At 37.8% G+C, this 23,730-nt stretch overlaps 1 protein-coding gene across 2 annotated transcripts in view; it reads left to right on the top strand.

Moving 5' to 3' along the window:
* Positions 1 to 23,730, top strand: part of ACAA2 (acetyl-CoA acyltransferase 2) — a 44,081-nt gene that overhangs the window by 8,639 nt on the left and 11,712 nt on the right. For both annotated transcript variants that reach the window (XM_004461368.5, XM_071208557.1), the window contains exons 3-7: positions 8,787 to 8,915; positions 10,122 to 10,238; positions 12,701 to 12,848; positions 21,106 to 21,281; positions 22,081 to 22,210. In XM_004461368.5, coding sequence (XP_004461425.2) covers positions 8,787 to 8,915; positions 10,122 to 10,238; positions 12,701 to 12,848; positions 21,106 to 21,281; positions 22,081 to 22,210 — 700 coding nt within the window. The remainder of the gene's footprint in view (positions 1 to 8,786; positions 8,916 to 10,121; positions 10,239 to 12,700; positions 12,849 to 21,105; positions 21,282 to 22,080; positions 22,211 to 23,730) is intronic.

Here is a 23,730-nt window from a genome sequence, read left to right as displayed (position 1 = left end):
ACTTTAACACAAATCAGGGATGGGCTGCCCTTAAACGGTATCAAAAAGCCCTCCTTGGGGTACGGGAAAAAGCGAGGCAGCCCACAAACATGCCCAAAATGGCCTCTGCCACTCAAAAGCCTGAAAAACCTCCAGAAAATTTCTGTGACCGACTCTACAAAGCCTACAAGAATTACACCCCCTTCAACCCAGAAACCCCATAAAGCCAGAAAATAGTCAACACAGCTTTCATGGCCCAGGTGGTGCTGGACATCAAATAGAAACTTCAAAAGCTAAACAGGTTTGCAGAGATAAACATCTCCCATTTCCTCAAAGTCGCAAACAAAGTATTCATCAGTTGGAACAAAACTGCTGATTGAGAAGCAAAAAAGTGAATAAAATAGCAGGTCTCCCTGTTAGCAACAGCCTTAAAATATCCAGACCCAACCAATCAGGGAGGGCCACCCCAAAAAGGGGGGAATACTTTGCCCCGAAACTCCCCACTGCTGCCAGTACCACCTGGGGCCGCCTGCTTTGTGTGTCTGAACTTTTTCTGCCTGTGAGTAGCTCCCCAGAGCCAATCTCTATTTGCTTTTCAATAAGAAGATCCCAGGACTCAACAAAAAACTCAGTTAACTTGGACTTGACTCCCGCAGGGCTTCAAAAACTCTGCCCTTTTCAGAGAAGCCCTGGCGGCAAATCTGGCTTCATACCCACGGAAAAACTTAAATTGTACTCTCCTTCAGTATGTAGATAACCTCCTGCTGGCTAGCGAAACAGAAAAGTATATGCCAGCTACCCTGACCTCCAGAACAGGCCACTTCTTTGCCCAGATCACACCCTATTCACAAACAGCAGCAGTTTTTATCAAAAATAGAAAAAGGCTTGCCTGAATATGCAGTTACCATGGCTAAACAAATAGTAAAAGCAGCTCCCCTACCTAAAGGGTAGTCTGCCCAGCGAGCGAAACTGGGCACTAATTCGAGCACTACAACTGGCAGCCAGGCAAACAGTAAACATTTACACTAATTCTAAGTATGCATTTGCTACTGTGCATATCTGTAGAGCAATTTATAAGAAAAAGAGACTCCTAACTGCAGGGAAAAAAGAAATAAAAAATAAAAGAGAAAGCCATTCAACTGTTGGAGGCAGTCTGGAAGCCAAGCAGAATTACTATCATCCATTGTCAGGGACACGAGAAGGAAATGGATGCAGTTACTAAAAATAAACTAGCCAATAAGCAGCTCAACAGGCAACCAAAAGCCCTCCAACTACAGGCCCCGTGCCAGTGCCTCACCTGTTCCTTGTAGGGCAATGCATTAAAAAAACTAAACTATACCCAGGAAAAACAGAAGTGGGCAAAGAAAGAAAAAAGCACCAAACCCCAGAGAAAAACTCCCAGATACTCCCGGATAGCCAAGTCTTCATCCCAAAGGGGCCCACCTACACTGTTTAACAGTACCACCAGCTCACCCACCTGGAAAAAGTGCTTTAAAATCCTTCCTCAGAGGGGCATCTGACACAGGGCAGGCTCTAGGGAGTGTGTGAGTGCTCATTTTGTCATAGTGGGTAATATCATTAGGCGGAGACCCATACAGTGAGTGTAAAGGTATACCCACAATCTAGGGAGGACTGATATTCTCAAACAGAGGGAATTGTGTCTCTCAAGAAAATGGTGGCTCCCAGTGGGTTAGGGCAGTCGAGTATGTCACACCCTCAGCATTGTTGCAAGTATCTGTGAATTTGGTCCTTCAAATAATGAAGATTGATTATCACTGTGGGCCCTGAGAGGAGGAGGAGAGAGGTATTGAATAGATGAAATAAGGGTAACTGTGGGGCAATGGAAGTATTCCACAAGATCATGCAATGATGGATATAGGACATGTTAAATTACACCAAAAATGTATAAAAGTCTTTAGGCTAAAATGTAAACCATAATGTAAAAAATAAGATAACTAAAAATTTAGAAAATTGTATAGTCTAAAATATAAACCATAATGTAAACCAAAATGGAACTACCTTGAAAGCTGTGTTTCTTTTTTTTCTAATTTCTCTCCCCTTTCCCACCCCGCCCCCTCCAATTGTCTGTTCTCTATGTCTATTCTTTGTGTGTTCTTCTGTGTCTGCTTGCGTTCTTGTCAGCGGCACTGGGAATCTGTGTCTCTTTTTTTGTTGTGTCATCTTGCTGTGTCAGCTCTCCGTGTGTGTGGCACCACTTCTAGGCAGGCTACACTTTTTTCGCGCTGGACAGCTCTACTTATGGGCGCACTCCTTGCGCGTGGGGCTCCCCTACATGGGGGACACCCCTGTGTGGCACAGCACTCCTTGCGCGCATCAGCATTACATGTGGGCTGGCTCACCACACAGGTCAGGAGGCCCTGGGTTTGAACCCTGGACCTCCCATGTGGTAGGCAGATGCTCTATCTGTTGAACCAGATCTGCTTCCTGAAAGCTATGTTTCAATATCTGTACATCAGCTGTAGCAAATATAATATGAACACGTAAAAAGATCATTGCTGGGGAAGGGGCAAAAGGTTTGATGTTAGATATGAGAGCGTACCCTATATTGTATATGTGAATTACTGTGATCTAAAACTTTCGTGAAGACAGGATTAATAATGAGAAGAAAAAAAAAGAAAGGATGTAGACACTGAGGAAGAGATGAAAGAAATTGCCTTGCCACTGTACATATGGGACAACACCTCTTTTAGTTTTTCTGAATTAGTATGTATTCTATATCTAACCTTTAAACCCATCACTATATTCCATTGTAATGGTACTTGGCAATATACTAGGCTTCATTTTTGAAGAAATTTTGGACCACAGAGAGGTTCAACTATGGCAGGGGAGAAACACTGGTGTGGGATGCTAATTAAGGGGGTGGCACATGTTTGGGAGGGAGTTCTCCAGGGCATATATATAGGGTACATAAAAATGTTTGGATATTTTCATAGTATGTACAGTTAAAAAACTAGAACTGAGGGAGAGCTGAGTTCCTAGCCAGGGGAGCTCTATCACATTCCCCAATGGAACAGCAACAATCCCCCAAGTGCAATGGCAAAGACCAACAAAGAAGGATGGTCCAACAGTGAGCCCTTAATACTGATGACTATGCTTATGAGCCTGTGCACCTGAAATATGAACTAGGCCTAGAGCTGCAGGGTGCCTAAGAGTTACCTCCTGAGAGCCTTCATAATGCTCAAATGTGGCCACTCTCAAAGCCAAACTCAGCATGTAAATTCGTTACGTTCCTCCCAGCATGGGACATGACTCCCAGGGATAAGCCTCCCTGGTGTCGAGGGATTACTAACAAGCACCAGCTAGTGATGTAACTAGAAAAAGACCTTGAATAAAAGGGTCAACTCAGACCAGCAGAATATCGCAGCCTACATGTAGGATCAGGTGTTAAAAACTGCTTTTTGACCTTGAATAAAAGGGGCAAATGGAAAGCACAAATGACTTTATATGGCTGTGAGTCTCCAAAAAGAGTCGGGAGGAAATCACGGGGGTCGTGCTTATGCATGCCTCAGCAGGACCCCAGAGACAGCCAAAGTAGATACAACCCCAGGTACAGGTTCTCCTGCGGACTACAGAGACCCACAGGTTCTATGGTCATGGCAGGTGGCTCTGGAATTCAGTGCTGTGTCAGTTGGCCCTACTTTGGAATTTGTGTTCCTGAGTGTGATGGAGTTGGATTTAGATGTGACCTTTCTACACATGCCTCTTCTGTCCCTTTTACTGAACCTGTGGTTGGTGCTGGGGTTGATGTACAGTCAGGAGACCTGAATCTCTGGACTATCCATGTGCCAGCTGGTCCCTGAGCCTCAGCAGACTTGCAGCTCCTACCCTCTGGTTCATTGAACTTAACAACCCAGCCAGGTAACAGGGAGGTGAAGGTCAACCACCACTCCAGGGAACCGAGAATGCCTACAACTGCAAGCAGGAGAATTGCATCCATCACTCATGTGGAATCTAAACTGCCTCTTGATACAGAGGTGGGATGGACATAACCATCCCAGGGTCCACAGGATGGAGGAATAGAGTATGGTTTAGAGTGGACTTACCGATATTCTACTATGGAACTATTGTGATTAGTAATGGAAGAAATTGTAGCATTGATGTGGAGAAAGTGGCCACGGTAGCTGCTGAGGGTAGGGAGAGGGAAGATGAGATATGATGTGGGGGCATTTTCAGGGTTTGGAGTTGTCCTGGGTGGTACTGCAGGGACGGATGCTGGACAGTGTATGTCCTGCCATGGCCCACTGTGTGGACTGGGGGAGAGTGTAAACTGCAATGTAAATTGTTATCCATGTGGTGCAGCAGTGCTCCAAAATGTATTCACCAAATGCAATGAATGTGCCATTGATGAAAGAGGTTGTTGATGTGGGAGGAGTGGGGTGAGGGGGGTGGTGGGTTTGGGGACCTCTTATATTTTTAAAATGTAACATTTTAAAAAAAATTGAGAAAAAATAAAAAGCCCTCCTCAGAAAATATTACCACATTACCCAGGTGACCTTGCTCTGCACCACTGTTAGCAGCCATTGCCAAATCTGCCCTAAAAACAACCTCTCCCAAAGTCCCAAGGCCCTGACCGTCATCCAAGACACAGGAACTGCCCCTTTTGAAAACTTAACAGTGAACTTCACAGAAGTAAAACCAAGTCGAGAGTATAGGTAATTATTAGTAATAATGTGCACCTTCTCAGGCTGGGTCAAAGCCTTTCCTGCACGCACTGAAAAAGCAAGAGAAGTAACTAAAGCTTTGCTCCGAGAAATAGTTCCCCGGCACGTGTTACCTTTATCCATAAACAGCAACGATGGCCCAGCTTTGTGGCAGCCATCGTCCAAGAGCTGGCGAAATGTTAGAAATTACGTGAAAACTCCACACAACATATAAGTCCCAGAACTCAGGAAAAGTAAAACACATAAATCAAACCCTCAAAACCACCCTAGCCAAGTTCTGTTTAAAAAAAAACAAACAAACTGACCTGTGAGTAAATCTGCTCCCATTAGCCCTCCTTAAAGTCAGACTCCTGGACCCTCAGGCTGTTCACCTTTGAAATTCTGTTGTAACAACCACCCCCAATTCAAATCTGTAAGGGAAATCTCAGGCTCCTGGGAAAAACTGACCAGTATTCTACCCTCCAGCAGTTAAAAAAACCCTAGCTCAAATACACAAAACTGTCCTGTCTCAGGATCCCATTAAGTCACCCAGTACACCCACACTTGCCCGGAAACCTAATTTGGATAAAAGAGTGAAAAAAGGAGCCCTTCCAGTCACCTAGACGGGCCCACTTACTGTTATCCTTGTAACCCCCACTGCTCTCAAAGTTTCAGGTATTGCCCCTTGGATTCATCATACTAGAGTTAATATGTGTCCAGTGAAAAACAAGACAACTGGACAATTAACCCTGTACCTGTCTGTCCCTGGAAAATCCAGATTGCCTGGAGCCACCAAAAATTGCCATCTCCTAACTAGATAAACTCCTGTCCCCTATAATCCCTTCTCCTTTTCAAACTGCTCAGATTACTGTTTGGGACTGAATTTACAGCTACAGCTCCCAGAAACTGAAATGTAGTTAAAAGTATATTAATCTGGGAAGCAGACTTGGCCCAGTGGTTAGGGCATCCGTCTACCACATGGGAGGTCCGCGGTTCAAACCCCGGGCCTCCTTGACCCGTGTGGAGCTGGCCCATGCGCAGTGCTGATACGCGCAAGGAGTGCCGTGCCACGCAGGGGTGTCCCCTGCATAGGGGAGCCCCACGCGCAAGGAGTTCACCCCATAAGGAGAGCCACCCAGCGCTAAAGAAAGTGCAGCCTGCCTAAGAATGGTGCCGCGCACACGGAGAGCTGACAACATAACAAGCCGACACAACAAGATGACGCAACAGAAAGAAACACAGATTCCCGTGCCGCTGACAACAACAGAAGCAGACAAAGAAGACAACGCAGCAAACACACAGAGAACAGACAACCGGGGAGTGGGGGGGAAGGGGAAATAAATAAATAAATAAATAAATCTTTAAAAAAAGATGTTAATCTTAATAATGTACTTGTGTTTTGTAAAATGCTTTACTATATTGTTTTTCCACTTAGCATGAGTAATGTCTTGTAAAATTTATAAGGGCATTAATGGGGGGATTTGTTGAGAAATAAAAAGCATAACCTTGTAGAAAAAATATTTAATGAGCCACTCCTGCCCCACTTCTGTAAATCAACCTGTGAGAACATGGCCTTACACGAGAATATCAAATGAACGACTCCTGTCTCCCACTTCTGTAAATCAGCCTGCGAAAGCACAACTTTGCACTTGCATTCTGCTTCTGTAACCCTGCTTGCAAAATTTCACCTAGCAACGCATTAGCTACTGAGTAAAAGTCATGCTGATCTCACATAAAATCCTATATAAACTTATGAAAACTGAAAAACGGGGCTCATATTTGGAGATTAACTCTCCTCTGCGCCCGTGCATAATAAACCTGTTCCTTCGCCTCTCCGAATACTGGTTTGAGTTACTCTGCCACTCAGAACTCCTGGCTTTGCTACAACAATTTGAATGGAATTGTTTTCATATTTTATTTTCAGATTGTTTATTCTAAGTGCATAAAAATACATTTGTTTTATGTTTATTAATCCTGTATCATGCATGAAATTCTTACCCTATCTGCTCTTATTAGACACTTTCTTTAAGTGCAGAGCTATTTTATAGGTTTCATAAATTACTACATGTTTTTTAGTCTCTAGGTTTTTGTTGTTCTCCAATCATTGTTACTAATTTAAAATGAAATATTTTGCACTTACATATTTATGCCTTTCCTATTTTGAGAGGCTAAAGGTACTAGTATATTCTGCTCTAAGAAAATCTCATATGAAAATATTTTTTAACTTTTTAAAAGATAAGTTCTGAGAAGAATGTATGGAATTCAGCAACTACTATGGCCACTTTATCCAGATCAGTGCTACAGTTTCTTCCATTACTAGTCACAGTAGTTCCATAGTAGAATACCAGTAAGTTCACTCTAATCCATATTTTATTCCAACCTTGTCCAGTTGTCTTGTTTTTCATTGGACCCTGATTTGGTGATGTCCACTCCACCTCTATAGCGATAGAGAGCTTAGATCCCACCTGGCTCATGGATGTGATTCTCCTGCTTGGAGTTGTAGGCACTCTTGGTTCACTGGCGTGGTGATTTAAAAGTCATATCATTCCTTTAATTACTCAGAGTGTGGTCTTTGAACCAGTTGCATTGGCTTAGCCTGGGAAATGGTTAGAAATGGAGAGTGTCAGGCAGTCCCAGACATATAGGTTCAGAATCTATATTTTAACAAGATGTTCTACTGTTTAATATATACTTTATTGTTTGGGAAACAGTGGTCTAGTCCTACCTGTTATTTTCCTAACCAGTTCATCTAGCTCCTCCTTAAGTCAGTTCTCAGCCCTGGTTTCACATGAGAATCACTTGGGGTGGTTTGGTGTTTGTTTTTTTCCAAGAGGTACCAGGGATTGAACCTGGGACCTTGTACATGGGAAGCAGGCACTCAACTACTGAGCTATACTACTACGCTCCCCATGGGATGGTTTTAAAAGTAACTGCTGAATGCCGATGCCCCACCTCCAGCCTTTTTGGCTTAATTGGTTTGGTAAGGGGCTTGGACACCAGTACTTAAAAACAGAGCTTTTAGGGTTATTCTAATGTGTATCCAAGTTGAAAACCACAGCCTTGATACTTCCTCTGTTAAGGAACATACTACTTTGAGATAGCCTGTTCCGTTTTTAAACAGCTTTAATTGGTAAAAATTTCTGCTTGTATCGTCTTAATATAAGGATTTTTCTAAGCAACAAGCATTTAGTATGTTAAAAACCATTTGATGCTGGTGGGAATGCAAAATGATACAGCCACTTTGTAAGACAGTTTGGCAGTTTCTTACAAAGTTAAAACAGTCATGCCATACGATCCAGCAGTCATACACTTATGTATTTACATAAATGAGCTGAAAACATGTCCACACAAAACTCTGCATGAGAATATTAATGGCAGTTTTACTCAGGTAACCAAAATACCCTTCAGTAGGTAAATGTATAAATAAACTGAAACATCCATACTATGGAATATTATTTCTTGATAAAAAGAAATGAGCTATCAAGCCACTTGAAAAGGATGAATATTAAATACATATTGCTAAGTAAAAGAAGCCAGTCTGAAAAAGCTACATACTGTATAATTGAAGCTATATGACATTCTAGAAAAGGCAAAACTTTAGAGACAGTGAAAAGATCAGTGATTGTTGGGGCAGTTGATGAATGGGTGGGGCATAGGGCATTTTTAGGACAGTGAAACTGTTCTGTGTGTTACTATAAAGGTAGATACATGGTCTTATGCATGTCTTAAAACCCATGGAACTGTACAACACATATGGAATTTTAATAATATATCAGTACTGATTCTTAAGTTGTAAAAGTATATACTAATCTGCAAGATATTAATAATAGGGAAAACTGCAGGGATGAGAGGTGTGGGGAGTGAACAGTGCATGGGAGCTCTATTTTCTGCACAATTTCTCTGTAAACCTAAAACTGCTCTAAAAAAAAAAGACTTGAAAAAAAGTTGGCCAATTTACAATTTTAATTCAAATCATAAACATATGTAGTATATAAAATGTTACGCCTATATGCATGGTGTCTTATGTCTTATATTAGAACCATATCTATTTTCGTTTTTGCAAGATTGCCAGTATGTCTCTGTATTTTGTCCTTGTTTTTAATTCCTAGATTTATAGAGGATTTTTTTCCCCTTTCTCTGTTCCAGAGTTCTTCAAATGCTATATACTTAGCAAGGCATGTTGGTTTGCGTGTGGGAATCCCAAAAGAGACCCCTGCTCTTACTGTAAATAGGCTCTGTGGCTCTGGTTTCCAGTCCATCATAAATGGATGTCAGGTTTGGGCAGCATTTTATTTGATTCTCTGAAAATATGGTAATAGTTGTTAGAGGAAATGCCTTACTTCAATATAATATTGTAGGTTTTTATTTTCCTATGCTCTTAGGAATGACCAGTATTTTATTTTTTCCTGGGAAAATATTCAAAGAAGAGAAATAGCTTTTGAAAAGGTAATAACTACCATTTATTGAATGTGTTCTATGTGTCAGAAACTGTGCTCATTTATGTACAGTATCTCATTTAATCTTCACAAGCATCCTATCAGGCAAGAACTACGATTTCCATTTTACAGATTAGGTCACTGATTATTAAAGGTATTATGGTTACTAAGTTTTGGAGGCAGAATTTGAATCCAGGTCTGCAAGAGTTGCCTGTTTGAAACACTGAATAAAGACTGTGAGAAGAGTTGGAGATTTTAGAAGACGATATGAAAATATATTTTATTACAAAGGAATTGAATGATACTGTAGGTAGAAATATAAATTACTTTGACCTTTTTATAGGACAGTTGAGCAAATGTTTATGTTCCCCTGAGGAAAACACACTGAAATCTAATTTTATTTGTATGTCTTCATTTTATTACAAAATAATATGAAAGTCACGGACATTGTAATGAATAACTTATTTTTCACATTAATTCATTTCTGTAACAATATGTTATAAATAATGACCCTGATTTTAAACATCAGCCTCTTGGGATTTTGCTATTTGCTGCTTTTCTGAGAAGCACAAATGGTGGAAAGAACTGGAAGAATGAAATGGGTTCATTTTTATAAGTACCTTAGGTTGAATTAGTTCTTGTAAATCTCCTTCAGATGAGAGCCACTAAGAATTAATTTTACTGTTGCTTTTTTATAGGTTTTGTCCTTTATTATCTGCTGGCAGTCTGTTCATTTTTGCCAGACATTAATATCCCTCTGATTTTCAAGATTGCTAATCAGTTAAGAATTACTATTCCTAGTCAAAATGCAGATACAGTCTGCTACTAAGGAAGTAATGATTGAAGTCTACTAGTTTTTTCCCTCTGCATCTTAAGAATAGATATTTTTGCCTTTCAATTAGTTTAGAAGTGTTTGCTTTTGAGACACTATAAGCTAGGGTATATTACTTATTAGAATGACTATTCATTTGTAAAATCTGTATAATGTTTAATACATTCTTCTGGCACAATAAAATACTCTTTGTTTATTTGTTTGTTTTAATAGGAAATTTGTGCTAAAGATGCTGAAGTTGTCTTGTGTGGAGGAACCGAAAGCATGAGCCAAGCTCCTTACTCTGTCAGAAACGTGCGTTTTGGAACCAGGCTCGGATTAGATCTCAAGGTTAGAATCATTAACATTTTTAAAAAATTCATTTCCTATGCTATTATATTAATTATAATAGCACAGCTTTTGGGGGGAAAGAGAACTAAATTTGAAACCAATTTTATTAATAAGGGATTGGTAAGATTTGAATGATTTGAAATTTGTAAACTATTTCAAAACCCTGTTTTGGTGATCAGTTTTGACATTTTAACCCACAAAAAATTAAACTGTACATCAGGACACCTTTAGTCATGGAATTAACATCTAGAAATGGCCAGAGGCATGGGAGAGATGGAAGAAGGGGAAAAGTAAGTTCATAAGATGGAGAAAAGGCTGTGTTGATCTCTTGCTGAATCATTGGTAACTTCAGTAATTAAGTCTTTACCCTAATTCATGAAAGTTTTATTTCTGGCGTAATTTCCATTGAGATTTCTTTTTCATTACAGAAAACATTGTCTTAGAATACAGATTGCATTGTCTGTTCCAAATCTGTCAGTCAAAAACTGTTACTTCCATTTATGAGTGCTACAACCTAAAACATCAGTACTGATAAAAGAATGATATTATACTGCCCTTCTCATATGGCTTGGGGATTTGATCTGGGTTCACCTCCCTGCTGATGGAACATCTCTCTGTTGATAATGGCAAGAAGTCCAAGCTTGAATCTCTACTTACCCAGCCCCCAGGTTTTCACAGCTCTAGCTGAGCTCCCTCAACTCTATCCTCACCACTCATAACCACCCTGGAGCATTCAGACTGTGCCTTTATGGGAGACAATGAGACCATCTATGACATCTGTATTAGCGCCAGAAATTGGTTGGTTTTTATAAAGGGCATTTATTTGGGATAGGAGCTTACAGAAACCAGGCCATGAGCATAAGTTACTTTGCTCACCAAAGTCTGTTTTCTCATCTGGGAGCAAGATGGCTGCTGATGTCTGCGAGGGTTCAGGCTTTCTGGGTTTCTCCCTTCAGGGTCTTGCTTCTCTCTTGGTTCAGGGTTCTTCTTTTCCTGGGGTTCCAGCTTAAGGCTTCAGCATCAAACTCCAACATCAAAACTCCAACATCAAAAATCCTTTAACTCTGTCTTTTGCCATGCCTTTTATCTGCGAGTCCCCACACACCAAGGGGCAGGGACTCAGTGCCTTACTGACACAGGAGGTTTACTTTATTACTTAATCCAGTGTAATCTCATATGTCCAGAAGAAAAAAACAGTTTACAAACATAATCCAGTAGTTCTTTTTGGAATTAATAATATCAAACTACTACAACATCTGTCACAGAAACCTCAATATTACATATCCAACCTATGCTGACCTTAACCTTAACTGTCTTATTAGCCAGATTGTGTCCTCCATCACTGCTTTCCTCAGATTTGATGGTGCTCTGATGTTGATCTGACAATTCCAGACCAACCTGATGCCCTGTTTCCATATCCAGTTTCCTCAGACCACATATGCCCCCATCACCACTAAGAAAGCCTACCACAAACAGCTTGCTATAGCAGAGATTCCTATTGCCTGTGTTGAGCCGCCAACTTGAGGTCAAAATGAGACCCTCACCACAGTAAACACATAGCCTGCTGCCTGTTGTACCATGGCAACAAAGTTCCCAACGACATCCCTGCTGCCATTGCCACCATCAAGACCAGATATAGCATTCACTTTGTGGATTGACTGGTGCCTTACTGGCTCCAAGGTTGGCATTAATTATAAGCCTCCCTGTGTAGTACCTGGTGGAAACCTGGCCAAGGCACAACAAGCTGTTTGCATGCTGAGCAATACCACAGCTGCTGCTAAGGCCTGGGACACAAGTTTGGCCTGATGTATACCAAGTATGCCTTAGTTCACTGATAACATGGGTGAGGGGATGGAGAAAGGAGACTTGGAGGCCCTTAAGGACATGACTGTCCTTGAGCAGGATTATGAGGTGGTTGGTGTGGATTTTATTGAAGGAAAGGAATACTAACTATCCATTTCAACCCCAGCATGTCACACATAGTACTTCAGCTTCTGTGTTACCTGAAAGGCATTAAAACTTTCTGTTTAAATTTTTTCACTCTTAGGTGTGATCATGTCTTATTTTTCCATGTGTACCTGTAAAAATTTCCCATGATATCTCAAAGCAAAGACCTGAAGGAAAAAAAAAGCATAGTTTGAATACTCAGCATCAAGTTTCTAAGAAAATGTAATCTTTAAGCTTTTAATTTTTTAATTTAGTGTAACTTCCTGCATATTTAGCGTTATTGGCTCTCTTTAGAGCCTCACATCTAGAAGAAGAGGAGAATGTGTGCACTTTATTATGGCATTGAATTTTTTTTTTTAAATCACAGAATGAAATATAAATAGTAATAATGGTAAATGCTTATCAGAAAGTAATTTTTGTTTGGGACTGTTAATTATTTAAATTTAAAGAAATTGAAGCATATTGCCTTTAAAAGATATACTTTAACAAATAACTTTCTTAATGTCTTTTGATAGCTAGAAGATTCTTTGTGGGCAGCACTAACAGATGAACATGTCCAAATCCCCATGGCAATTACTGCAGAGAATCTTGCTGCAAAATATAAAATAAGCAGAGAAGAATGTGACAAATATGCCCTGCAGTCACAACAGAGGTGGAAAGCTGGTTGGTGAAATCCAATAATATAATGGTCTGTGGAGTAATAAAAAGATACAGGAAAGATTTTCATTATTTCATATTTTATTGATCCTATAATAATAGTTAAAAATTGTTTGACAGTTACATGTTTTTCATCATTCCATTGTTTTTAGTTGATTAGATAGTCTGTTAATTGCCATAAAATTAACTGGAAATTTCTCTTTTGAAACAAGTTAATACTGTTTAAAAAGTGATATTGCTAATTAGCCCTATTGGACATTTGAATTTTGTCCTGAACTTGTCCAGTTGTTGGTTGAGAACACTGAAGGATATGATATACTCCATTGGAGGTCATAACTTTCTGTGGCAACTGAGCTGGGGAAGTTGTACTCCCCCATGAGGCATGTTGTAATCATAATGAGGGGATGATGTATTTTGAAAAGACCCATTGGGTCTTATATTCCTCCCACTCCCATTCCTAATTGGAAATTATTGCACCTGACCCTAGAGACTTAAAAATAGTCCAAGCCCCTAATTATGATGCTGTTGTGTAATGTAACACACTGCTATGGAACCAATCCAGAATTAATAATATGACCTCAGTTCTTTTATCATTATGGTGAGTTACGGAAATTAGTCTTTTAAAAAAGATTTTTAAAATTAAACTTAGTGTCTTAGAAGTATGTTTAAATTCTTGTTGGAGGTATTAAGCATTTGAAATAGTGAGGATGGGGTCCACTTTAGCCTTTCAAAGGTTGAGGAAAATGGAGCCGCTACATCCAACTCACTCTCTTGTCTTTTAGTTATACATTTATAGTGGAAAAGTATTGGTTTAGAAGTCAAAAGTTATAAAATCTGTTTTAAGTTCTGCCACTTACAAGTTACCTGACCTCAGTCAAGTCAATTATTCATTGAGCATCTGTAAAATGGATATAACAATATTTTCCTGTCTTACCTGTGAAAACATGAGGGCAGATGTGAGAAGTGTTTTGACATCAGAATTAAGGTGATGACATTATTCCTGACTTACCCTGTCCTGTGCTATAGTATATATGTATGTAAGGTATCCTCTGCTTTACTATAGTCCATTCAGTCTGTGAAGATGAGAGTAAGTGAGATGTTTTACTTACTATAGCTGTGTTAGTGACAGCTCAGATAATTTCTTCATCTTCCCTGGAATTGTTAAATTTCAGTCATAGATGACATGGTGAAATAGATAACTTTGTTTATCTATTTAGTTCCATTATATCTATAGCTAACAGATCAGCCAGTCTATAGTACTGTGTAAGTTTGACAACAGCAGAATGGGGAATCCAAGTGTCTGTGACAAATACTTCTAGAAAAAAAAAGTTGCTAGACTATTTCTCTAGTTAAAATATTTAAGCTAAAACATAACTTGTTTCAGTATATGGCATTTAGCAGTCCCTCTGTATATGCAAGATGCCGTTTACCTTTTTTTAAAATTTGATAAATTTTTATATTTACTGATTTCCTAATGTCCAGATGGTCTTCCTTGTCTTCTGGTTTCTGAGAGTAGATGAAATTAAAGCAAGCTTACTTTTGAAATACAAGTTTAGGAAGGGGAGAGAAATAAATAAATAAATCTTTTTTTAAAAAAAATACAAGTTTAGGCATCCTATCACCTGTACATTTATTTATTTTCTATTAATTTTTAGAGTATATTATGAGTATTTCTAACGAAAAGCCACTGATTCACTTGTCAGCCACTAACCAAACTTTAAACTGTAGGAATTTTCACTCAGATATAATGAGAGTTAGGCTATTGCTCATACAGTTTCTTTTTTAATAAATAGTTTTATTGAGATACAATTCACATACAATATAATCTACCCTTTTGAAGTGTACAATTCACTGGTTTTTAGTATAGTCACAGAATTGTGCAACCATCACCACAATTTTAAAACATTTCATCACTTCCAGAAAGCAACCCCATGCCCATTAGCAGTCCTCTCATTTCCCCCAGACCTTCTCAGCTCTAGGCAACCACTAATCTACTTTCTGTCTTTAAAGATTTATCTATTAAGGACATTTCATATCATTGGACTCTTATAATATGTGATTCTTTGTGACTTTTTTCACTTAGTATAATGATTGCAAGGTTCATACATGTATCATTACTTTTTTCTTTTTTATGGCCAAATATTCCATTGTGTGGATATACCACAATTTGTTTATTCATTCTTCAGTTGATGGACATTTGGGTTGTTTTCACCTTTTGTCTATTATGAATAATGCTGCTTTGAACATTCATATACAAGTTTTGGTATGGACATGCTTTTATTTCTCTTGGCTATATTCCTAGGAGTGGAATCACTGGGTCTTATGGTGCCTATGTTTTATCGTTTGAGGAACTGCTATTCCGTTTTCCAAAGCACCTGCACCATTTTACATTCTTAGCAGCTGTGTGTTATGGTTCTGATTTCTTTACAGCCTCGTCAATACTTGTTACTACTTTTTTATTCTAGCCATCCTAGTGCGTATGTAGTGTATTGTGGTTTTGATTTGCATCTCCCTGATTGCTAATGCTATTGAGCATCTTTTAATGTGCTTGTTGACCATTTGTATGTCTTCTTTAGAGAAATGTCTATTCAGATCCTTTGCATAATTTTCACTTTTGCAGTCTCTCAAAATAGTAGAGAAATGGTTTAATGACCACTGTTTCCGTTGTCCAGGTGATAAAAGAGTCCCTTGGATAAATATTTCCCCTGAGTTATTCAGCAAACTAGAATAGTTTGTATTGTTTTTGTTTTGTTTTGTTTTGTTGGTTCTTGACCTTTTTATTCCTTAGATTTTGCTCTTGTTTCTTCATTAGCCCTTTGTGGCAAAAGTTCCTAACAGGACATCTGTGCCCTATTAATCTTTCAAGTGTGGCTGGTTTCTGATAATCATAGCATGTTGAAATTTGGACCTGACTTTAATGAGAAGATTAATAGAGTATATGTCGAAAAGCACTCAATCATAAAAAATGAGGGACTGTTGCTACTGCTATCATCTTATTTTTTTAAGATTATACTGCTTTTTCCTCAACATATTTCATAACTTGCCCTCCCACGATTTGTCAATTATCATTCCTCCACCAATCACCTCCCTTCCTTTGGTCACCTATCACTATACACATTTTCTCTTGGTAGAGTTTTCAGGTCTACACATAGGCCAGGGAAACACTGCTCTAGAGCACTGATGTCCAATAGAACTTTCTGTGATGATGGAAACATTCTATATCTATTCCATCCAATACAGAAGCTACCAGCCACACTGGCTCTTGAGTGTTTTTTATATGGCTGGTGCAAACGAGGACCTGATTTATTTTATTCTATTTTAATTGAATTAATTTAAATAGTCAAATGTGGCTAATGGCAATGCAGATCTAAAGAATGGAGATGGTCTTTCATTTGTTAGGCACCAACAATGCAGGTCACATTCAAATAAATATAAAGTCTGTTATTCTTTATCTCTTCCATGACTGATGTATCCTTTTTTTTTTTTTCAGTTTCCGTACAGCTATGTATTAGCTCTTTTATGGGTATTTGATCTTACCAGTCTAGATTAAAATTGGTTGGCCACATTTTCTACAGATTATCTAATTCCTTCTCTTTCTAGTTTAAATTACTTTACTCTCACTTGACCTATTGATCAAAATTTCAAAGAATCTTCTCCATTTGAATAGTGCCTGTATATATAATGATGAAACTTATACTGTGTGTGTATGTATATTTTAAAGATTTGTTTTATTTCTTTACAGTGTGTATGAGTGTGTGTGTGTGTGTGTATATATATATCTTAAAGATTTATTTCTTTACCTAATCCCCCATTGTTCTTTGCACTCACTTTCTGTTCTCTGTGTCTGTCTGTTGTGTGCTTGTCTTCTTTTTTGTTTTTTTTTAGGAGGCACCGGGAACCAAATCCGGGACCTCCCATGTGGTAGGCAGGTGCCCAACCGCTTGAGCCACATCTGCTTCCCAGACAGTATATATTAATGGAACTTTAGGGGTTGTCTTGAGAAGCCAGGTATATTTGCATTTTTAGACCGGCTATTTAAGAGATTACCTTGTTCTTTTGTTTCAGGGGAAATATAATTGACTTTCATAGAACTTTTTCCACTAGGAATCATGAGATTTTATAGTTAAAAGGATTTACAGATGACAAAACTAATATCAAAGGACATTGACTTTGCAACCCACACCAAGAAACAGGAAGATATAGCCCAGTTAAAGGAACAAGATAAGCATCCAGATGACATAAAGGAGTTGAGACACCTAATCTTAGATGTTCAAACAAATCTCCTTAATAAATTCAGTGAGATGGCTAAAGAGATTAAGAATATTAAGAAGAAACTGGATGACCACAAAGAAGAATTTGAAAGCATACATAGAAAAATAGCAGATCTTATGGGAATGAAAGGTACAATAGAGGATATTTTTAAAAACACTGGAATCATATAATAGCAGATTTGAGGAAGGAGTAAAATGATTGGTGAGTTTGAAGAAATGGCCTCTGAAAGTGAACATATAAAAGAACAGATGAAGAAAAGAAAGGAAAAAAATTGAACAAGTTCTCAGGGAACTAAATAACAGCAAATGGCATGCAAAAAATACATGTCATGGGTGTCCCAGAAAGAGAAGAGGAGAGAAAGGGAGCAGAAGGAATATTTGAAGAAATAATGGTAGAAAATTTCCCAACCCCATTGAAGGGCATAGATATCCCTGTCCAAGAAGCACAACATACTCCCATCTGAAAAAATCCAAATAGACCAACTCTGAGACACATACTAATCAGAATGTCACATGCCAATGACAAAGTAAGAATTCTGAGGACAGCAAAGGAAAAGCAATGCATAACATATAAGGAATACCCAATAAGATTAAGTGCTGATTTCTCACCAGAAACCATGGAGGCAAGAAGACAGTGGTCTGATATATTTAAGATACTACAAGAGGAAAACTTCCAGCCACGAATCTTATATCCAGCAAGATTGTCTTTCAAAAAGAAGGGCAAGATTAGAATATTCACAGATAAACAGAAACAGAATTTCTAAGCAAAAGCCCAGATTTTCAGGAAATACTAAAGGTTGTGCTAGAGCCTGAAAAGAAAAGACAGGAGACAGAGGCCTGGAAGATAGTCTAGAAATGAAGATTATATCAATAAAAGTAACTACAAGTGTCAAAAGAGTGGTGAAAATAAAATATGACAGATAAAACTCAGATAGGAATAAACTTAACCAACGTTGTAAAGCACTTGTATTCAAGAAAACTGCAACTCAGTGTTAAAAGAAATCAAAAAAGCCCTAAATAACTGGAAGAACAGTCCATGCGTATGGATTGGAAGACTAAATATTATTAAGATGTCAGTTCTATTCATATTGATACACAGATTCAATGCAGTCCTGACAAAAATCCCACCAGCATTTAAAAAAAAAAAAGTGAAAACACAATTATCAAATTTCTTTAGAAGGATAAGGGCTCCTGAATAGCCAGAAACATCATAAAAAGGAAAAGCAAAGCCTCATCTCCAGACTTTAAATCACGTTACCTAGCTGTAGTGGTAAAAACAGCATGGTACTGGCATAAAGACAGACATACAGACCACTGGAACCAAATTGATGGTTCAGAAATAGACCCTCACATGTATGGTCAAGTGATTTTTAACTAGCCTATCAAACCCACGCAGCTTGGGCAGAACAGTCCACTCAACAAATGGTGCTGAAAAAACGATATCCATAGCCGAAAGAAAGAAAGAGGACCCCTGTCTCACACCTTATCCAAAAATTAACTCAAAATGGATCAAAAACCTAAAAATAAAAGCAAGAACCATAAAACTCCTAGAAGAAATCATAGGAAGATATCCAAGACCTGGTGGTAGGTGGGGAATTCTTAAAGGAGATAAGAGGAGGACTGAGTGGACTACTGATGTTTAATGTATGTAGAAGTTTTAATTAGCTTTACTGTGAAAGTGTAGAAATGTATAGAGTGGATGGTAACACACAGTGAGTAACGGCTAGTTTACAAATGGGGATGTGGCTGAAACTGGTAGTCTGGGTATATAAATGCCAATTGGCAGAATACTAGAGAATAATCTAGGAACTGAATAGTACAGTAAACCAAGAGGGGGATGAAAATTGTGGTTGATGGTACAGATGCAAGAGTGTCCTTCTTTGTGAGCTAGAGCAAATGTACATCACTACTGCAGGGTGTTGGGAATATGGAGAGGCATGGGAAAAAATACAACTGGAGTAACCTATGGACTGTGGTTAGCAGTAATAATATAATATTTTTGCATCTATGCCAAAGATGTACTGTGTTGATAATTAGGCAGTATGGAAAATGTGAGCCAAATGTACACTATGGATGTGGTTACAATCAAATGATATTATCTTATCTGTAACAAATGTTCTACCACAGTGTGGTGTGTTGATAGAAGTATGTTGTTTGGGAATTCTGCACATATGCATGATTGTTTTGTAAGTTTACAACTTCTGTCATAAAAAAATATATTTAAAAAATAATAATAGGGTGGGTTGGGGGAAAATACACCAAATGTAAGATAAGGACTATAATTACTAGTAAGATTTTGACAATATTCTTTCATAATTTGTAACAAACGTCTCACGGCAATGCAAGATGTTGGTGGAGGGTTGATGTATGGGACTCCTGTATGATGTTATGCATGTTTGCTTTATAAGTTCACAACTTTTCCTATACACTTAATTGTTTATGTATGTTCATATATAAATGATACAAAGATAATGATAGGGTGGATTGAAGGAAAAATACTTTGTTTAGTAGTAATATTTTGACAATGCCCTTTAATCATTAGTTAAAAAGGTTTAACAATAATGCAAAGTATTGTTGGTAGGGTGAGTTATGAGAGTCCTGTATAATGGTATATATGTTTGTTTTGAAGGTTCACAACTATTACTATCCACTTATTTATATATGTTTATGTATGAGTGATATACTTAAATTAATTTTAAAAAAGACAGTGACTCTTTTAATATTAGTCTTACACAGTAAAGCCTTGAGGTACAGAAGTGTTTAGTTTTCCTTATGATTTACAGAATTTCTAAAAAGTTCAGTATGTTACGAAATGCTTACTATGCTCAAAGTACCACGTTCAGCTCTAAATCAAGTGGATGAGGGAGGTGGGATACAGATAATTCCAGACGTGATTTTTCTAATCTTAACTCAAATTTATGTCCTATTTCTCAATCACCAACTAATAGAATTCCCAGATTAAATGATATATTAGTTATTGATGTCCATTTTGCAACAAGCATATAGTAAGTACTCAGTTAATACTTGTTGGATTTTTTGAAAAAAAATGATACATCTTTTCAACATGAGATCTGTATCAGAAAATGAGTATCTGTTCCTTATTTTTTTCAAATCTTAAGATTTACACTTGGAAGAGACCTCAGAAACTTTGGAAAACAAACCCCTTGAAAAATTCCTGTAATACTCTGGCTATCTAGACAGTGAAAGTCTGTCTTCGTCAAAGTGAAATCACTTGAGTGACTTTCATTATGGGCTACCTCTAATGGTTATAACATTTTCCATCAGGTGAAAAGAAAATCTGCTTTCTTTGTAACTCCTGCTGCTCTGTAAGCACAATTGTGCTTTCTTAAGCAAGGTGAAGCAAGTTTCCTCCTTAGTAATATGTCTTCAGATAGTTGAAAACTGCAGTCTTGTCTTCTCTTCACTGTCAATTAAAAACACCAATTCTGTCAGTCTTTCCTACATGACAGGATTTCTTTTGCACCTGTGATCCTCTTCTGGAGATGCTCTAATTTGACTATGAGCCCCTAATGTGCCTTCATATCTCTAAGAACTAAAACCATTATCCCAGTATGTTCCAACCAGACCACAACAGAACCAGACTGCTATTTCCAGTGATCTGCACACTACCATTTTATTAATGCAGACCAAGACTTTCAGTCTTAATAACTGCATCACATGTTGGTTTCAGATTAAAGTTTGCATAAGAGTGAATTTTATCCATATCACAGAAAAAGATAAGTCATTATAAGAGAGGCTCCTCATTAAAATAATTGAGAAAAAAGTAAAAATTATAATTTAAAAAACCTTCTTTCTTCCTTCTGCATGAAATATATTAAATCCTCCAATAGGGAAGATAACTAAAAAAGTAATAAAAGCTCATATAAAAGTAGGCTAAGTAAGGGTAGATCGGAAATTAAATGAAAGAATATTTCTTTCCTGTTTGTCTTTTTTTTTCTCTTTTTATTCTTAAAATCTTTCTACTATTTCAGCTAATGATGCTGGCTACTTTAATAATGAGATGGCACCAATTGAGGTGAAGACAAAGAAAGGGAAACAGATAATGCAAGTGGATGAGCATGCTCGGCCTCAAACAACTCTGGAGCAGTTAAATAAACTTCCTCCAGTATTCAAGAAAGAAGGAACAGTCACTGCAGGGAATGCATCGGTGAGTATGACAATAGATTATCTTGATCTCCCTGATGTGTTCAATGCAGAATAATCATAAAGTATCTTTTAGATCATTGGTTCTTAAACTTTTTGTTCCATGGACTCATTTGTGAGGCAGGTGAAAACCTCGGGCCCTTACTAAGTCTACAGTATGCTGCATGTTATTTAATAAATATGTCACACCTGCCATAACACATCCCCACAAGAATAATGTGTTTTTGAAATTTCAGTTCAAAATCACAGACCCTGGTTCATGGACCCCTGGTTAAGAGCCCTGTTTTAGATACTTTTCATGCTAGTCTTTGGTTATTTAGGTAGTAGTAGTCGTCTCTGGTAGTATTCATACTCTTATTAACTTGGCTTTCATAGTTCAAAACAAAATATTTTAGCAAGAGGCCCTTTTATCCTTTAATTTCTAGTCTTTTCAAGATGTTGCAAGGAAATGTACATGTTTTATTAATGTGCTTATCATACTGGTTTCTTATTTTAGTTTGGTTTTGGCCTCATTTATACAACTCATCAGATTGCTTCTTAAATCTACCCACATCTGTATATAAGCTTTTCCTTGACATTGTTTCTTATTTTCCCTTAATGAGGTTGTATTTTGTGCCTCAAACAATACCCTTAATCCACCAGAGTACTGCTAGTACTACTTGTTGAGTCCAAATTATGCCACTGCTTACTTTGTTTTGCCCTTATACCTAATACTACTCTATTAGTTCAGACCTTGATCCTTGTCCTGGGCTCTTGTCTGGATTCTTTTACCTTCTAATTAATTTACTGTTTCTGTTTTGAAGGGGGTATCTGATGGTGCTGGAGCTGTTATCATAGCTAGTGAAGATGCTGTTAAAAAACATAACTTCACACCACTGGCAAGAATTGTGGGCTATTTTGTATCTGGATGCGATCCCTCTATCATGGGTATTGGTAAGTTTATAGGAAAACACACTGGTTCTTTTTCTGTAGAAAAGTCATCTTTGGCCTCAGGTAATTGAAAAGTAACTATGTCAGGGTCACTCGTGCAGAACAGGAGATGGGTAATCAGTCGTTTAAACAACTAATTTTTATGAAGTGCTTAAAATACTCAGAACTTGCTAAGCAGAATAGGAAAACCAAGCCAGTATAAACTCCTTGTGGACAATAATCATGTTATGGTCCATTTGAGATATTTAAAATTAACATACAGAAAATAACAGAAGACTTGTATGGTACTGACAGAATACAAATTCTGAGATGGAAGAAAATCATGGAGTTGAAATAGAGGAAGATAGCAGTGCACCTCCCTGCTGCGTGTTTTACTCATGAATGCATCTCATTTAATCTTACCACAGCTCTAATAAGGGAGACTTCTTTACAAATGAGGAAATTAAGACTTAAGGACATTGTCTTGTAAGGTTCAGAACTAGTAAGTGATGTTACCAGGGTGTGAATCTGTTCTTTCTAGTTTAAGTGTTCTTTACACTATGAGTTAATAAACACATTGTCTCAGGAAATCAAAATAATATTCACCCAGCTTCAGCTGATACTTAATAGCAAAATGAAGAATTATAAACAGTGTATCTAGATTGGCAAAGTATTAACTAGAGAAAATTTGAAATTCCCTATAACCATATATCATAGTGGTTTGAAAAATAGAGTTAAAAGCAGATAGTGGTGAATTTTAATAGTTCTGCCCTCATTCTCTGGGAATTAGGGATCCAGTTAGGATAGACCAAGGCCTCTGAAAGTGAAGCACCTATCTGTACCCTCACTCCCAAAGGACAAGCCTGCCCAAGGTTATAGATTCTGATTCTTGATAAGTCCAAAGAGTTTTCTCTGCTCTTAGGCCTTTTTTTTTTTTTTACTCAATAGTTTTTGTTCGTTTGTTTGTTTTTTTGAGGGAGGATACCAAAATAGAAGGGGAATGACTTGTTAACTGACCTACTCTCAGAGGTCTTTCAGTGATACCCTCTTCTCCAGCTCAGATAATACCACTTAACCTGATTTGGGATTAAGTTAATACCTAACCATATTTGCTACCATGTCCTTTAGAGAAGACATTTCTGCACAAAATTCCTAAGAAAGGAAGCTGGCATGTCCATTCTTCACCATCTTTTACTATGTGTCCAAATTATGTTAACAGAAACTGCAAGATATTTAGACATCTGTTGAAAGCCAATTTTTCCTTATGCTATAGTCTTTTACAAACTTATTAGCTTTCAGCTGCCTATTTTCAGAAAAGGTACAGTTTTAGTCTTAGACATAGATGGTAGCTTAAAAATTTAAACATCTGAATATTGGTATGACTCATTTATCATTTCAGTATCTTAGAGCAATGGTTCCTGTAACAATTTGAGGTTTATTGATGAATTCAAAAAGAAATATTGGATTATGTTTATAAACTGGTCTTTTCCTCTGGACATACTAGATTATATTGGATTCATAGGTTTACTTGATGATGTAATCAA

This window comes from Dasypus novemcinctus, chromosome 16 (assembly GCF_030445035.2).
Source record: "Dasypus novemcinctus isolate mDasNov1 chromosome 16, mDasNov1.1.hap2, whole genome shotgun sequence".
Taxonomy (NCBI): Eukaryota; Metazoa; Chordata; class Mammalia; order Cingulata; family Dasypodidae; genus Dasypus; species Dasypus novemcinctus.
The sequence above is the reverse complement of the archived record's forward strand: the minus strand, read 5'-3'. Positions and strand labels throughout refer to the sequence as shown.